Source organism: Phacochoerus africanus, chromosome 8, assembly GCF_016906955.1.
Source record: "Phacochoerus africanus isolate WHEZ1 chromosome 8, ROS_Pafr_v1, whole genome shotgun sequence".
NCBI lineage: Eukaryota > Metazoa > Chordata > Mammalia > Artiodactyla > Suidae > Phacochoerus > Phacochoerus africanus.
The window spans coordinates 162,827,313-162,846,167 of record NC_062551.1 but is presented as its reverse complement, the minus strand read 5'-3'; the positions used below and the strand labels follow the sequence as shown (position 1 = coordinate 162,846,167).

The 18,855-nt window shown below is 41.0% G+C and overlaps 1 protein-coding gene across 3 annotated transcripts in view; it reads right to left on the bottom strand.

Moving 5' to 3' along the window:
* SPATA6 (spermatogenesis associated 6) overlaps positions 1-18,855 on the bottom strand; it is a 122,106-nt gene that overhangs the window by 49,837 nt on the left and 53,414 nt on the right. For all 3 annotated transcript variants that reach the window (XM_047789152.1, XM_047789153.1, XM_047789154.1), the window contains one exon: positions 18,531-18,571. In XM_047789152.1, the coding sequence (XP_047645108.1) occupies positions 18,531-18,571 (41 nt within the window). The remainder of the gene's footprint in view (positions 1-18,530; positions 18,572-18,855) is intronic.

The following is an 18,855-nucleotide window of genomic DNA, read 5'->3' as shown; positions in this document are numbered from 1 at the left end:
ATGACAGTATCTGCAGAAGGAAATTGAAAGACCTCTAAGGGCCTAAATGGTGGCGGCCTCATGGAAGAGGTGGGATTGGAATCAAGCCATAAGTAGAGACAAAGGGGAGAAGGGCACTTGGAATGGAGGGAAAGGCAGAGGAAGGAAAGATACACAATGACTACAATCACTTGAATAGCGCGACAGAAAAGTAACCAGAGAGATGTCACGGGGGTGGAGAGGGGCAGGCTGCAGAGAAACTTGCAACTGTAACTCAGTACCAGGCAGCAAGTATTAAGCATCCTCTGTGCGTGACGACCTGAAGAAGGCAGGAGACAATAATCACAGGCAAATACAAGAGGAGACCTCAAAGATAGGACACTTCAAAAGGAGAGGCATGAAAAAACAAGGAATGAGAAAATACTAAGAAGGAATCGGAACTAAACCGATACACAATAAGTAACTGCGCAGAGGGAACAGAGCTGGGATGTATTCCTTCCACGGAATTAGAATAAATATTTGTTTTGGAAAGTTTTATATCTACATGGTGGAATGGAAGGCATAATAAATAATGGAGTTAAGTCTTTGATAAGAATCCACTTCAACTTTTCAACCTTAATGAAGCCTTAGCTTAAGAAATGTTTTCATAGCTTTGTGAGTTCTCTAGGTTGTTTATTCACTTCTAAAAACCAAATGGAATGCTCTCTTTGACACATAATAGAAGAGTTACATTTCTCGAAGGACCCCTCAAGAACCCTGGCTTAGAGTGTTCAAAGAACCGGTGCAAATCTCTGCTTGTTATGTGACCCTAAGCAAATCATTTACTCTAAGCTTTGCTTCCTTGTCTATACACTAGGGAAATCATCTTATGGGTTTGCTACAGAAAATAAATGAGCCAAAATTAGTACAAACACAAAGCAGAAAGCATGAGTTAGAGAGACAACAGTATTTATTTCCTCTATAGCAATCTTCCTATTTCAGCATGAAGAGGTTTCTTTTTTTTTTCCTACAATTATGGAAATAATTCTTTTTTTATAATTTTTTTTATTTTCCGACTGTACAGCAAGGGGGTCAGGTTATCCTTACATGTATACATTACAATTACATTTTTTCCCCCACCCTTTCTTCCGTTGCAACATGAGTATCTAGACAAACTTCTCAATGCTATTCAGCAGGATCTCCTTGTAAATCTATTCAAAGTTGTGTCTGATAAGCCCAAGCTCCCGATCCCTCCCACTCCCTCCCCCTCCCATCAGGCAGCCACAAGTCTCTTCTCCAAGTCCATGATTTTCTTTTCTAAGGAGATGTTCATTTGTGCTGGATATTAGATTCCAGTTATAAGTGATGTCATATGGTATTTGTCTTTGTCTTTCTGGCTCATTTCACTCAGTATGAGATTCTCTAGTTCCATCCATGTTGCTGCAAATGGCATGATGTCATTCTTTTTTATGGCTGAGTAGTATTCCACTGTGTATATATACAACCTCTTCCGAATCCAATCATCTGTTGATGGACATTTGGGTTGTTTCCATGTCCTGGCTATTGTGAATAGTGCTGCAATGAACATGCGGGTGCACGTGTCTCTTTTAAGTAGAGTTTTGTCCGGATAGATGCCCAAGAGTGGGACTGTGGGGTCATATGGAAGTTCTATGTATAGATTTCTAAGGTATCTCCAAACTGTTCTCCACAGTGGCTGTACCAGTTTACATTCCCACCAGCAGTGCAGGAGGGTTCCCTTTTCTCCACACCCCCTCCAGCACTTGTTATTTGTGGATTTATTAATGATGGCCATTCTGACTGGTGTGAGGTGATATCTCATGGTAGTTTTGATTTGCATTTCGCTTATAACCAGCGATGTTGAGCATTTTTTCATGTGTTTGTTGGCCATCTGTACATCTGCTTTGGAAAAATGTCTATTCAGGTCTTTTGCCCATTTTTCCATTGCTTGATTGGTTTTTTTGCTGTTGGGTTGTATAAGTTGTTTATATATTCTAGAGATTAAGCCCTTGTCAGTTGCATCATTTGAAACTGTTTTCTCCCATTCTGTTAAGTTGTCTTTTTGTTTTCTTTTGGGTTTCCTTTGCTGTGCAAAAGCTTTTCAGTTTGATGAGGTCCCATGGGTTTACTTTTGCTCTAATTTCAATTGCTTTGGGAGACTGACCTGAGAAAATATTCATGATGTTGATGTCAGAGAGTGTTTTGCCTATGTTTTCTTCTAGGAGTTGGATGGTGTCCTGTTGTATATTTAAGTCTTTCAGCCATTTGGAGTGTATTTTTGTGCATGGTGTGAGGGTATGTTCTAATTTCATTGCTTTGCATGCAGCTGTCCAGGTTTCCCAGCAATGCTTGCTGAATAGACTGTCTTTTCCCCATTTGATGTTCTTGCCTCCCTTGTCCAAGATTAATTGCCCATAGGTGTCAGGGTTGATTTCTGGGTTCTCTGTTCTGTTCCATTGGTCTGTCTGTCTGTTTTGATACCAGTACCACACTGTTTTGATGACTGTGGCTTTGTAATATTTCCTGAAGTCTGGGAGAGTTATGCCTCCTGCTTGGTTTTTGTTTCTCAGGATTGCTTTGGCAATTCTGGGTCTTTTGTGGTTCCATATAAATGTTTGGATTGTTTGTTCTAGTTCTGTGAAAAATGTCATGGGTAATTTGATAGGGATTGCATTGAATCTGTAGACTGCTTTGGGTAGTATGGCCATTTTACAATATTGATTTTCCCAATCCAGGAACATGGAATATCTTTCCATTTCTTTACATCTTCTTTGATTTCTTTGATTGAAGTTTTATAGTTCTCGGCATATAGGTCCTTTACCTCCTTGGTCAGGTGTATTCCGAGGTATTTGATTTTGTGAGGTGCAATTTTAAAAGGTATTGTATTTTTGTATTCCTTTTCTAATGTTTCCTTGCTGGTATAGAGAAATGCAACTGACTTCTGAATGTTAATCTTATATCCTGCTACTTTGCTGAATTTATTAATCAGTTCAAGGAGTTTTGGGGTTGAGTCCTTAGGGTTTTCTATGTATAGTATCATGTCATCTGCATACAGTGACAGTTTCATCTCTTCTCTTCCTATATGGATGCCTTTGATTTCTTTGGTTTGTCTAATTGCTGTGGCTAGGACTTCCAAACCTATGTTGAAGAGCAGTGGTGAGAGTGGGCATCCCTGTCTTGTTCCAGATTTGAGTGAGAAGGCTTTCAGTTTTTCCCCATTGAGGATTATATTTGCTGTGGGTTTCTCATAAATGGCTTTGATTATGTTCAGGAATGTTCCCGCTATACCCACTTTGGCGAGGGTCTTGATCATGAATGGATGTTGGACTTTGTCAAATGCTTTTTCTGCGTCTATTGAGATGATCATATGATTTTGACTTTTTTTTTGGTTACTGTGGTGTATGATGCTGATTGATTTGCGTATGTTGAACCATCCTTGTGAACCTGGGATGAACCCTACCTGCTCATGTTGTATAATTTTTTGGTATGTTGTTGGATTTGGTTGGCTAAGATTTTGTTGAGAATTTTTGCATCTATATTCATCAATGATATTGGGCGATAGTTTTCTTTTTTGGTGGTATCTTTGTCTGGTTTTGGAATGAGGGTGATGGTGGCATCATAGAATGTCTTTGGGAGTATTCCTTTTTCTTCAACCTTTTGAAAGAGTTTAAGGAGGATGGCCACCAATTCCTCTTTATATGTTTGATAAAATTCACCTGTGAAGCCATCTGGTCCTGGACTTTTATTTGTAGGGAGTGATTTTATGACCTCTTCAATTTCATTTCTAGTGATCGGTCTGTTCAGTTGGTCTGTTTCTACTTGATTCAGTTTTGGCAGGCTGTAAGATTCTAGAAAATTGTCCATTTCTTCCAGATTGTCAAACTTGTTGCCATATAGTTGTTCATAGTATTCTCTTACGGTTTTTTGTATTTGCTGTATCCGTTGTGATTTCTCCTTTTTCATTTATCATTTTGGTTATTTGGGTTCTTTCTCTCCTCTTTTTAGTGAGTCTGGCCAGGGGTTTGTCAATTTTGTTTACCTTTTCAAAGAACCAGCTCTTGGTTTTATTAATTTTCTCTATTGTTTTTTGAGTCTCTATTTTATTGATTTCTTCTTTGATCTTTATAATTTCCTTCCTTCTGCTGACTTTAGGACTTTTTTGTTCTTCTTGTTCGAATTCATTTAGGTGGAGGGTTAAGTTGTCAATTTGGGATCTTTCTTCTTTTTTGAGAAAGGCCTGTATTGCTATAAATTTCCCTCTGAGCACTGCTTTCACAGCATCCCATAGATTTTGAGCGGTTGTGTCTTCATTATCATGTGTTTCAAGGTAGTTTTTAATTTCCTTCTTGATTTCCTCATTGACCCATTGGTTTTTTAGTGCATGTTGTTTAATCTCCATGCAGTAGGTTTTTCTCTTTCCTTTTCCCATGGTTGGTTTCTAATTTCATGGCATTGTGGTCAGAGAAGATACTTGAGATAATTTCTATGCTCCTAAATTTATTGAGGTTAGCTTTGTGTCCCAAGATGTGGTCGATTCTTGAGAATGTTCCATGAGCATTTGAGAAGAATGTGTATTCTGCTTTTTTTGGATGTAGTGTCCTGAAGATATCAATGAAGTCTAACTTTTCTATTGTTTCCTTTAGGATCTCTGTTGCTTTATTGGTTTTCTCTCTAGAGGATCTGTCCATTGATGTGAGGGGGGTATTAAGGTCTCCTACTATGATTGTATTCTCATCAATATCTCCCTTTATGTCTGTTAATATTTGTTGTATGTATCTGGGTGCTCCTGTATTTGGGGCATATATGTTGACGATAGTAACATCCTCTCCTTGGATGGATCCCTTAATCATTAAGTAGTGTCCTTCTTTGTCTTTATGTCTTTTGTTTTAAAGTCTATTTGTCTGATATGAGCGTTGCGACTCCTGCTTTTCTGTCATGTCTATTGGCGTGAAATATTTTCCCCACCCTTTCACTTTCAATCTATATGTCTCTTTTGTCCTAAGGTGAGTTTCTTGTAGGTAGCATATTGAAGGTTTTTGCCTTTTTATGCACTCAGCCACTCTGTGTCTTTTGATTGGGGCGTTCAGTCCATTGACATTTAAGGTGATAATTGATAGATGATTATTTATTGCCATTTGAACCTCGTGTTCCAGTTGATTCTATGGTTCTCCATTCTTCCTTTCTTTTTTTTTTTTTTGGTTGGATGGTCTCCTGTTATTATCTGCTTGAGTGTATTTTTTTTTCATTTTTTGCAAATGCAATATTTGCTTTTGGCTTGTGGTTGCCCTGTTTTTTTAAACATGCTAACCCCTTCCCATAATTGTGTGTTTTAGCCTGATGGTCCTGTAAGTTCAAACACTTCATTACTATATTAAAATTAAGAAGAGAAACATACAAACTAACAAACAAAAAGAGTTATTTACTTCCTAACATCCCTTGCCCACATTTTATGGTTTTGATGACTCTTTTTTATTTTTTTCTTTTAATTTTATTTTGTTTGAGGCCTGTTCATGATTAAATCTGTATGCTGGCTTATTTGAGTGACTGCTCTCTGATTGCGGTTTCCTCAGTCCTAGTTCTTCCTCTTCTTTTTTTTTTCTTTTTTCTTCCCTTTCCTTCCTTTCTTTTTGGTTTAGAGAAGCCCTTTCAATATTTCCTTTAACCTGGGTTTTGCGTTGCAGTATTCTTTTAAGTTTTTGTTTGTTGGAAACAATTTTTATTTCCCCTTCTATTTTAAATGATATTCTTGCTGGATAGAGTATTCTAGGTTGCATATTTTTTCCTTTTAGCACTTTAAATATCTCTTGCCATTCCCTCCTGGCTTGTAGTGTTTCTGTAGAGAAGTCAGCTGCTATTCTTATGGGGGTTCCCTTGTAGGTAACATTCTGTTTTTCTCTTGCTGCCTTTAGGATCCTCTCTTTATCACTAACTTTTGCCATTTTTATTATGATGTGTCTTGCTGTGGGTCTGTTTGGGTTCAGTTTGTTTGGGGCCCTCTGCTTCTTGTATCTTGAACCCAGTATCCTTTAGATTTGGGAAGTTTCCAGCGATAATTTCTTCACATGTATTTTCCATCCCCTTATCTTTTTCTACTCCTTCTGGAATTCCTATTATGTGTAGATTGGCCCGCTTTATATTATCCCATAGGTCTCTTATATTGCTTTCCAGTTTTTTGATTCGGTTTTCTGTCTGTTGACCGGATTGAGTGATTTCCATTATTCTATCTTCCATATCACTGATTCGTTCTTCTGCATTATTCATTCTGGTTTTTACTGCCCTTAGTTCAGTTTGCATCTCTGCAAATGAATGGTCTAGTTTTCTTGGCTCCTCCTTATATTTTCTAGTTCCTTTCTGAGGGTATCTGCATTACTGTTCATATCTTCTCTTCATTCCTTCAGTACTTTCACTCTTTCTCTTTTGAACTCCAGGTCTGTCAGACTGCAGAGATCTGTTTCATTGTTGACTGTTTTAGGTGAGTTCTCCTGTTGGTTTGACTGGGGGTGGTTTCTCAGCTTCTTCATCTTGCTTGTTGTCTTCTTTCTCCTGAGGGAGTTGTACTCTCCGTGATCGGGCAGTGTTTGCCTTGTCACTGCCGTGGAATATTTCCTGAGGGCTGGCGTTGTTGGTCAATCTTTTTTGAGGCAGTGTGGCTTTTCTGGAGTGTTTGAGGGGGCTAACAGTGTTTCTTTGAAGTAAAGGAGGGCTTCCTGAGGGCAGACAGGACTGGGAGGTCCACACCACGATGGTAGCAGATTTCACTTGGTCAGGCAGAGCTTGCTCTGGTGTTTTTAGGCTGTGGGGTTCTTGCAGGGGGTTGGCGGTGTTGGGCAGCTGTTCCTCAGGGGTGCAGCACCCCCTGGGGGCTGGAGCAGCTATCTGGGTCACTGAGAACCTAAGAGGCTCTTCCCTAGGGCAGCCCAACTCAGAAGGATGGCCTGATAATGTAGGCGGATATTTTCAGTCTGGCCAAGCTTGTGGCAGCTTTTCTGGGCTGCAGGGGGTCCTGCCTGGAGCTGGCAGTCCTATGCAGCTGATCCTCTAGAGGTTGGCAACCCCTGGGGGCTTGGGCGGGTAGCAGGGCCACTGGAAACCCAAGAGGCTCCTCCCCGGGGCAGCCCGACTCAGAAAAACTGTCCGAGAATTAGGCAGATCTATTCACAGCCTGGCTAGGCTTGTTCTCCGCTTTTCTGGGCTGCAGGCCTTTTCTCGGGGACTGGTGGTGTTTGGTGTTGCTCTGTGGAAGTGTAGCCCTTCCAAAGGGCAAACAGGTCTGTGCAGGGACAGCCCCTGCGGTGGTAGGCTTCAGGTAATTGTTGAGGCCAGCCCTCCTGGATGGCAGGCAGCCCCAGGTTTGGCGGAGAGAGGGTAGGGGGTGGTGGGGGAAGGGGGTGGGGGGCGGGGATGCACTGGGAAGCACAGCTTTCAGCTAGCTAGCGGGCCTGCAAGCTTGCTGTGGCGTGGGGGGTATTCTCTGGGGACCCACCCCTTCTTCTCTCCCCTCCCCAGCACGGGCGCAGACCAGGCTCTTCTCCCAGGTTCCCTCTGATGCGGCTTTCCACTTCCCCGCCCCTAGAGTATTGCTCCCTTCCTCTACGACAGCTTTGTTTTCTAGTCTCCCAGTCAGTCTCTGCCCCGTCGGTCAAATGGTTTCTAGACCTCCCAAGCAGTTTCCGCTCCGCCCTGCCCCTCCAGCCCGGGAACTAACCTCTGGAGCAGAGGTCTAGGTGCCCAGCCCACACCCAGGCGTCCCCCAGCCCTTTCTCAGCGACCAACCCTCGGAGGCGAGGTCTCGGTATCCAGCCCCCACCCAGGTGTCTCAGTTTTTGGTGACTGGGCCGTAGTTCAGATGGTCCGTTCGGTTCTTGATCGGCTTTTCCGTACTCCAACTTCCTGCTACACTCTTCTCTGCATCTGGAGATTCCTCCGGTTCGTTTGATCTTTCCCCCGTGTAGGTGACTTTCCAGGGTGCGGGATCCCTTTCTCCTCCGCAGTTCCCTTTCGGGAGCGCCCGTCCCGCTCGGATTCGCCTTCTCTCACTCTCCTCTTTTCTCCGGTTCTGCCCAGTAATGTCACGAACTTCTTGCTGTTATTGGAGTTTAGGTTCCTCTGCCAGCGATTGGTTGCTATTCTGTGCGAGTCATTTATTCTGTAGATGTGCTTTTTTTTGTTGTGTTTGTGGGAGAGGGCAAGCGTGGCCCCCTACTCCTCCACCATCTTGCCCTCTCCCTGGAAATAATTCTTTAATGCATTTTATAGACTTCAGAAATGTAACAATTCCAAAATTGCAAATGTTGAAATGTTTTAAGATAAAATCTAATATTTGTAAAGCAATTTGTAATTATTACAGGTAGGAAAAAAACATCATAGACTAAATTCATTATAATCACATAAATGTAATATACTTACGTAAATGAAATACTTTTCAAATATGTGACATGCAAGGATTTGCATGCTTATGAAATACGCTTCCTGAAAAGTTGCTTATACAGTAAGTTGATAACTTAAATCATATTGATGGCCATAACATTTATATTTATAGGAACTTCAAGGTCAATATAATACAAGAGATAACAAACCACTAATTATAGGAACCAGGAAATTCACTTTTTCAACAAATGTTTCTTGAAAGTCCATTTAGTGCCTGTTACTATACAGCATGCTTTAAAATTTCTCCTTTGTCGTGGGACATAAACTTAAGAAATAAATAAAAATAATGCGAATGGAGCTTGCTGGGAAGTAGTTGAGAATGACGACTACAGAGGGGGAAGAGCAGCAGAGGTACTACTCTCAGGATAGTAAGAAGGAAGTGCCATCCTGATTCAAAGGGGGAGAGAAGCAGACATGGGCAACCCAGATCAGTTTCTCAATCTGTGGAAAACACTCCTGTTGAAGGCTCCTCAAGTCAATGATCAGATTCTACCTTACCCACTTTAAAAATCCATAGGCCCTACTATCTGGTTTGGTTGAAGGAAGATGTATTTTATTGACAATGAAGAAGAATTTAGAAGAAATTCCAAAATAATGCAGTGAAAATAATAAGTAATTCCTAAATACGTCAATCTTTAGGGAGCAGGGGGAAATCTCTTCCTTCTTAGACCTATATAAATAGGTGCTGTTGTATGCATCTATATAAATAACTTGTTTAATCCTCACAGCAATCTTTTGAGGTATTTTTATCATCCACACCTTTCAAGAGAGGAAACTGAAGCAAAGTCAAAGAGCTCTTAAGCAGTAAGGGTCCTAGGCCAGTGGCCTACGGGATCGACGGCAGGAAACAAATGGAAAACTCCCACAGCCCAAGGCTCACAGGATGCCTATGAGGGATGATCCACAGAAGAGAGACTAACAATCCGATGTGCGGACAACTCAGTAAATAGGGCCAAGGAAAACTGACGAACTTTCTAATGAGGAAAGAAAATATCCCCAAATTAATTTTATGATGTGATCAGAGCATAGCACCACATCACCCACGAAAAGGAGGAGAGAGGTAATTACAGACTACCCTTACGAGTGACCATATGGGGAAAAATAACTTAAAAAATTAACCAATTAAATTTGGTAATGTTGAAAAGAAGAATACAATATGATATTATAAAGACTATAAGGATGGTTATCTTTAGAAAATCTATTAATTCACTACAGAAAAATTAGGAAAAAGTATTTAATAATATCCAGGAGTTCCCGTCGTGGCACGGCAGAAATGAATCCGACTAGGAACCATGAGGTTGTGGGTTTGATCCCTGGCCTCACTCAGGGGGTTAAGGATCTGGCGTTGCCGTGAGCTGTGGTGTAGGTCACAGACACGGCTTGGATCTGACGTCGCTGTGGCTGTGGTGGGGGCCAGCAGCTAAAGTTCCGATTAGACTCCTAGCCTGGGAACCTCCATATGCCGCAAGTGCGGCCCTAAAAGGACAAAAGACAAAAAATGAAAAATAAAATTAAAAAAAATAATATTCAACATCCACTCATAATTAAAATTATATATTCCTTGCAAACAAGGAATTTCAAAGCAAACGTCCTTAACTCACTAAAGGATATCTAACAAAAATCTACTGCAAATAACATTCATGGCTATGAAAGCGTTGACCTGATCCTATCAAAGACGGATCGAGACAAGAATGCACCTGGTATTAGAATGTGATTCAGAGTAGCAGGCTGCACTGCAATAGAAAATTAAGTTTGAAAATTAGTGGCTTAAACATAATAAAGGTTCGCTTTTCCCTGTGCTTTATGGTAATATATAGGTTAGCAAGAGAAATCACACTTCACAAAATTGCCCAAGGACCCGGACTGATGAGACAGGTGGAAGAGCTAATAGCTGCACCATCTAGAACACGAGACCTCATTGTCACTGTAACAAGAGAAAGTTCATATCAATTCCTCTATGCTTCACCCTGGAAAAGATCCACATAATTTCCATTTACAGCCCATTGCCTGGAATTAGGCACCATATGCCTGCAAGAGGACTTGAAAATATGAAAGAGGACGTGACTAGCCAGTAAGAAATATGTCTGCCACATGCACTATCACCATTGTCACTTAACAGTAGGTTGAAGATCCTAGTAAGTCAAGACAAAGAAATACTTTGAGAGGCAGAAATAAAATTCATCATTTGTAGATGATACGGTTCCCTCTATTTAAAAAAATTTTTAAGTATCTAAGAAGGTAACAAAAAACCTATTTCAAACCAAAATGTAATTTTACATAAAAGACTATTTACAATGGCAACCAAAACTACACGGTTTCCTGGAATAAGTCTAACAATAATGCATAGCACATTAATGGAAAAGTGTATATAACTTTAGCAAGAATGTGAGAACTGAGACCACCTGCATTCACACGGCTTAACTAACAGAACCTCTATACGACTTTACCACGAGTTTCAGGAAATTCCTGTCAGGACAATAACGCTATAAACCAGTAAACTGCTTCACTATGTGCTTCAGAACATGCCCATGAATCATTTGCCTGAAAAACAGTCTGCTCAATCATCAATCCGCTCCCTTCTCAAAACCACAGATTCTTAATCTGAGCAAACAGTCCCCTTCTCAGGACAAGAGATCAGGCCACTGGACAAACCCCTTCCTCATCAAATACCTGTCGACTTATCAAGACTCTGCTTTAAGACTCCAACCTTTGCGTCCCTTATTCTCAGGACTCTGACATCACAAACTTTACAATTACATCCCTCATTAAAAGCCCGGCCTTCAAACACTCAGAGCTCAGAACCCCCAAACCCTGTAAATAGCTCCCCTTCACCTCCAGAGACACTGCGAAGGCTGTGAAGGGGGTGCTCTCCCTTCCCGCATAATCACGAGCTCAGCTCTGCCTGATGGCGACGCATCCTCAGTTATTGGTGGCTTTTTCGGTGAGTTGATGGCTGACAATCCTAGAAGTCCAGGAAGATCTGAACACACCCCCGCTGGTGCCACATCTAAGACACTCAAGTCAGAAACAGCTTTTTCCTCTGAGACTTCTCGGGCCTCCCTCCTTGGGGGTGTCTTTGACTCTGATGAGGACTTAAGGGAACCTTCCTGCTGGTCTGGGCTTGGATCGCCCAGCAAGGCTCGGAAGCTCTAGGTTACTTGGTCACGTAGGGATGCAGAAAACCTGTATCCCAGGTGGAAATCTGCCTTAGTGCTCGGAACAGTCTCTGCCTTGGTCAGCTGTGTGGTGGGGTCTAAGAGGAGGCTCACAAAGGAGTGAGCAGGCACAAGCTGCTAAAGCCCATCCTCAAGCCCGGCCTGAGGACTGATGGGTTCAGATGTTATTACACCAGAATCCTCAGTAAAAACTTGGCCGCGGGCCGCCTGTCAGAGTATCATGACCACTTCCCACAGTTTTTCTAGCTCTGTTCTCCCCGCTGGGAGAAACTGCCTCTGGGAGAAGTCATTACCAAGCCTTCCATCTTCCTAGAATTATAGATTTCTAGGTCTCCAATTTAAGACACCAACCACCCTTGGTTGGAGACCGAGACACAAGGTGTGCAAGTAGCGTATGACTAACACGGCCAGACTCTCAGGCCTGTATTTCAGGTTAGGCCCACACTCCCTCCAAGTGAGATTCAACCTTTCAGTCTTCTTACATGTATTTACACCACGATTTTAAATTGTACACTTATTATCCCAAACAGCATAATTTCACTAAGCATTTTTTTTGGGGGGGGGGGCATGCCTGCAGTATGCTGAAGGGCCAGGGACTAAACCTGAGTCACAGCAGCAACCTAAGCCATAGCAGTGACAATGCCAGGTCCTCAACCCACTGAGCCACCAGGGAACTCCTCACTAAGCATATTTTAGAATTACAGTGGTCATTTGGTTTTTTTTTTTTTTAATGAACAAAACTACTCATGTGAAAACGTCTTTTCAAAGAGCGAAATCCTACACATCCAATGATCTGCACTTAACTGAAATAAAAATTCCACAAAGAATTTCAGAGTTTACAAAATCGCTTCCTTAAATGATTTTCTGGTCAAGGCAAATTTTTTTAAAAATGTGAAATTTAAAACTATGTCTCATTTAGATAACCCCACAACCCACTGAAAGAAATAGGCTTTATCCCACTATTTTTTCCCTCCTGTCCTGTGCTCCTCCGTTACCTCAGATCCCTATCCTTCTTCCCGTCTGCTTTCATTCCCATCTGCCCTGCCAGAAACAAAAGCTCAATGACTTCTTAAAGTTAAATTCCCTTCGGAATACATCAAATGCCAAACGGTTGATTTTTAAGCTCTGGACTATTTCTGGGCGGAAGAGTCAGACACACTTCAAAGTCTAAACAAGATAAGCAGGAATTTGCAGCAAATTTAGAATTCTTTGAACTTTAAACTATCCTTTGCACATCTCCTCTCTCAATAAACGGTGTCATCAAACTCTGAGTTGTGAAAACTGGAAATAATAAGAGTCATTCCTAACACTGCATAGTTAAAGCCCCTTTCAACCCTCTCTGTTTTCAAAGTTTTCCTGGCTATTTTTGCCTAGTTCCCGGAATTAAAAAAAAAAATTAAAAAATGCATGGAGATATTTTTGTTGAGATGCTGTTAATTTTCAAATTATCCGAAGTAGAAGAATATCTTTTTGCTATTGACTCTTTCTCTAGGAGAACGTGGTATATTTTTCCATTCGTCAGGCCTATGTTTCTATCAACATGAATTCTAAATACCTAATAGCTCCGCTTGCAGCAGGAACGGCTGGCTTTCCACCGCAATTCGTCTCTCCCTCCTCTCGAGCAGAGCTAGTGCTGAGATGCAATCCTGGCACCACGGTGTGGCCACCTCATTAGTTCTTGGCAACAGAGTGTAGGCAAAAATGTTATGCGTCAATTCTAGGACAAGGTTTTTGCGAAAGAGACATTTTCTCTTTTTATTTTCTACCATGTGAAGAAAACAGCGAAACCCTCAAGCATAAGGCAAAGGCACAAGATAGGGTCACCGCGTGGAGAAAAGAACATGCAGAGCAGAAGCATCCTAAATTCAACTATTATGCGAATAAAAACTAAATTTTTATTAGGGTAACCTTCTCAAGTTTGGAGGTTTAGTTCTATAGCAAATAGCATTACTCTAATCAATTCAGAAATCAAATCTTACTGTACTGGCCTTAACACAGACCCAAATATGCACTGGCCTGTGGGTCAAGAGCAGGAAACAAGGGAATAGATACTTGAGGATCAAATATTTAAGAACCCGTAATGCAGCAGCAAAATAAAACTGTGGCCTGCAACGGCTAGGAAGATAGACCACATAACTTTCAAGGTTATTATCTCTAGGAAAATAGCTGGAGAGGACAAGAGCAGTGGTGTGTGTTGGCTTCTACTTGTATTGAGCAAGGGATTTCAAAAATGATGAGCTCAGGAAAGATTGATTTGAGAGCAGAAATGAAACATTATCAAAAGATTCTACTAGTTGATGGGCTCTCGAGGTCAGGAAAAACCTCTGCCAACTGCTTGTGGACCCTGAAAGGTAGATATTTCAGACGGAAAAACGCTCTCGGCTTTGAACAAAGGCCCAATAAAACTTTTTAAACAGAGAAACTAAATCCTAAAACAAAAATCTGATTGAGGGGGTTGCTTCCCATCTGAGCCTGCTTCAGATAACCTCAAGGCAAGTGCCATTAAAAGGCATGAGAACTAAAGAAATAAATCAGACCCTAGAATTATATTTGGAGGGAAGAAACAGCTTCGGGTGTATCTGCTACATTAAACTGACTAGAAGCAAATAAACAAGAGGCCTATTTGCCTTATTGCCTCAGAAATCAAGACCTTGGCCTTTAAGAGCCCAAGTCTATAAAAGTCTCAGGCCCCAAAACTTTTAACTGCGAGAAGTGGCTAGAAAGCCATGCAGTCCCAAGAGATGAAAATCCCCCAAACTCACTTCAGAGAGCATAACTCACGGCTGTGTAGGATAATAAACAGAGATGGGAAAACTGGCTGTAGGGTGGAACCAGGCTCGTGGAAAGAAAGGCTGAAGAAAGAAAATGTGTCTACTCCCGGGGAAGCAGGGCCTCTGCCAGACAGATTCACAAAACTTGCCCGGCAGGACTGGTATTGCTGTAGACAAATAACTGCTCTTCATTCGCTGTTTCTCCCTTTTGCAAATAAGAGCACCGTTTTCCTCAGGTATCCTGTCCCTGCTCTAACAAAACACAGCAGGAACACGGTTCAGGTGGAGTGAGAAGGGGCGGGAGGGGGCGCTATGACTTGGCTTGGTTCGCAGGTCACTGGGTCATCAGGAGCCCATCTGGATCTGATGGACCGGCCTATTCATCACGCAAAGACCCTGACCTTCAAGCTAGATTCAAGGGACTGAATGGAGCTTCCAGCAGTTTTCCTTGAAGAGGACAAAAGCACATTCCGTGTGAGGGAGAAAGGTATACGGGGATATTTTGGGGGGCAGAGGGGCAGACCGTGACAGATAGCTGTCTCCCGAAATGCATGACCCTCTTTAGTGGAAACCAGCTGCGCAACCAGAATCTCTATTTCTAGCCCATGTGACTGGTTCTTGCGGAATATAACAAGTGGCTCTTTCACGTCAAGGCTTTTAAGAAGCAGGCGTGCCGTCACGGACGCACCAGACAGTTAGTGAGAAATCATTTCTACTGTGTTAAAAGAGTGAAATCTTCGAGTTAGCAGAACATCTAGCATTACCCTGATAAACTGGGTGAGTCAAAATACAGAGCTAGAAATACAAACATGACTTAGAGGAGAAGGATCATGACGATACGATGGGAACAGAGCACGCAAGTTCAGGAGCAGCAGCAGGAGCTAAGTCACAGGCAGTACAGAAATCTAAGCGGAGAGCTCTGCACTTGAAGTGTAGTCACCCACACAGTCAAACAACAACCCAGTGTTCACCAGTTATCATACACCTTGCGAGCCTGCAAGGACAGAATGAACGAGACGTTGCACTTAGCTTCATGAATCTAGGAAGACATATTAAGTCCTTATTCTGGTAGTCAGAGAGGCACCCAGTGTAATAAGGAAATGCTAGGGAGGTGAGGATTTTAAAAGTGATATAAGGCTACCAGGAATCAACCATACATTCCACGCGTATCTCACAATTTTGGCTAAAGCCAGTTCTGTTTCCCAATTGCATCAACATGGTTTCCTATCCCTTTCAAAGAGTATAAGGACTCTTTAATTTTGAAAGCTCTCATAAAATTTGCTTTCATCAAATATTTTAGGAGTAACGGATAAAGAAGTGAAAGTGATGCTTATTTAAGTCTATCAATGAAAAGACAAAGAAAGGGGATAAGAAAGATGTAGGGAGGCAGACTGAGCGGTGTGTAGTTTTTCAGAGAGCTGTGTATTTATAGAACAGCTGATTGTAAAGCATCAGGAGTGAAGAGAGTTGACTTTGGCCAAAAGAACAGCTAATGACCAAGGAACGAGAAATCTTAAAGAGGGAGGCAACTGATACAATAGGTGTGGAGAAGCAGGAAAAATAGAAAGTAAATGGGTTAAGTAGCCATTACCCCTCAACAGGTGGTGTTTTTTTTTTTTCCTCTAAGACAATGACTTATTCCACATGCCAAGGCTTTATTTAATGTTGTCTCCTTCGAACACAATCTTCTCTCTCTTATGCAGAATATATTTTTCAACAGAACTCTGGCCGAGTCCTACTTTTCTAGAAAAATTTTTGCAAGCACGCCTCGTTTCGTAACACTTTTCCTTGAAGAAGCGCTACAGTGCTCCACTACGAGCTACTAAATGTCCATGAGAAAATAATCCTTTCTATTTCCCATAGAAAAGACAGCAGTGTTCAATGATGCATATGTATTTCTAGGAAAATCTACCTCTTCAATACAAAAATAATCCTCGAGTCCACTTACTACCCACAGCCTTGGAGAGGAGTGCAACTAATCCACTCCTCCTCGACCCCTGAAAGTGCAGAATTCAGAAGCGAGGGGCGGGCAGCTATCAAAGACAGGGAGAAGTGAGGTTCTTCAAAATAAATCAATCAGAAAAGAGGAGTCTAAATTTTACACGTAGCTGCCTTTAAATGGACCAGTCAACATAGAACTGGATTAGATAGTTACCTTAGGATAAGGATTGGTGTCCTACAGACTTCATACCTTTCTTTCCATTGTATATGTTTAAATATTTGGTTTACTTGTTTTCTTTTCCACTCACACAGTACACATAATTTAGGAATCCACACTCTACAGCAGACAATATACTAGGTACGAGTAATTATTAACAAGCAAGATCAATAAGATTCTTGCCATTCTTGAAGTTAGATTAATAAAAAAGGCAGACTTCAAACAAAGATGTACATAAATAAATAAATAAATAAAAATTGTGAAACATGGCGTGAAGAACATGTACAAAGACTGACTTGTCCCTTAGGTATTATAAATAAGGCAGCTTTACCGTAATAAGGCCTTACCGTAAGGCCCCGCACGAGACACTGAACGTTACACTTTTTGACATGCGTGCATGTGTGTGTGTGTGTGGCAGGCATGTGCACACGTATATATACTACACACATCTGTACACATGTATGTGTTTGAGTAAATTCCACATAAGAGGTGGGTGTGCATCAGGTGAATTACGTCAGAGCCATACTCCTCTAAGGACAGCCTTAAACAAACAGTGGCGCGACCCTATACAAAAACCGTACAAGGACTGGTTCTATTTAAGGGCTTTCTCCAATGCTAATCCTTGGATAGATGGCAAAAGAGTTGAGTGAGAATCACCTGGAAACTTGTTGAACATAAACATTTCCAATTTCTATTCTCAACAATTTTAATTTAGTAGCCCTGGGATAAAGTTCCGCCTGGATGATTCTGACACTCTGGTACATGTGGGCCCTTCGTCACACAGGGCCTGGACTTGTTACGTAACAGTTTCATGCTTCTCTGATCACACTCAAAGCATGGCAACAGCACCAGCATGCTGGTACTGTTCAGGGCCAGTAAGCATGGAATGGATTGTTTTCAAGTAAACAAACAAGGTATTATAAGGTAAGTTACGCTTTTTGTTTTATCTTCCTTTCCCAAACATAATGCCACTTCTTAACAGGAAGCTTTCACTTAAGCACAGAAAAGATAATCTCTGGAGTAGCACTTCTCAAAATGTAGGGCATGAACTGCTAGGGGTATAGCAGGTAATGTGATGCCCAGAACGAATGGAGAGGATACACACGATTATTTCACATGGCACATGGACACACACTAAAAACACCCAATCACAGAGGGAAAAAATGTATTTTCTTTTCAACTCTCTTTCAATCAGAAATCCCCAGTTAGCCACTGGTATGTCTCCTACTCCTGTCTATCATTGCTTATGTCATTTTAAGGCACAGAGGACATGCCTCAGAGCCTTTGGAAAACAAAGTTATCTAGCTAGAATGTAGTTAATACTGTTCTGTTTTCACTGTAGTTTTAAGGCCATCAGCCATTTAAAGCATAAGATTCTGATTTTTTCATTTACACTGGTAAAACAAAGAAGAAATTAATTTTTCTAAGTAGCATATATTATATTTGGATATTGAAAAAATTATGAGGATGCTCTATAAATGGCTGAAATATAGAAATACTACTGTGTGAGCGAGTTCTCTTGAGGTGCAGTGGGTTAAGGATCCGGCATTGTCAACGCAGCAGTTTGGGTGGCTGCTGTGGTGTAGGTTTGATCCCTGGCCTGGGAATTTTCACATGCTGCAGATGCGGCCAAAAAAAAATACTACTATGTGAGGTATCACTAAAAGTAACAACCAATTTCTTTCTCTCTCTGTCTCTCTCACACACAAACACAAATACACATTAATAGTTAATCAAAAAATCAAAAGCCACAAAACACTTGTAGGAAGACATTCAATGAAAAATCTATTCTACCACTTGACAACATAGATAAAATAATAACATTCCATGACACGACAACTCCTGGTTGTACATTTCCTTGAATAAATGAGGTCACAATATCTGCCCATACATTTAAGAAATGTACGCTCTTATCTCAAAGCCACGATAATTATCATTCTGTCATTTATACTACTTACCTTATAATGTATGCTCTTATCTCAAAGCCACGATAATTATCATTCTGTCATTTATACTACTTACCTTATAATCCTTGGGTCGGTAGCACCCAAGATGAGAATGATCTGAAAAAGGATATATAAAAGAAACTATAAATATTGCCCATCAAAAAAAAAAAAAGGAAAAGAAAATTTGGTTTTATCTTTGGTTTTTTTGCCACAATCACTGTTTCTATGATTATAATTCATACAGAACTTTTCAGAAATATCTTTTAAATCCTTCAGTAATGTTACAAAGATGATAAGCAGCAAGCTAAAATCTTACCAGTTCTTTAGCAATTAAGTGGTTTCACAAATAATATTTTCTTTAGGATAGGAGATATCGGATATAGACCAGAATAATTTTTAGT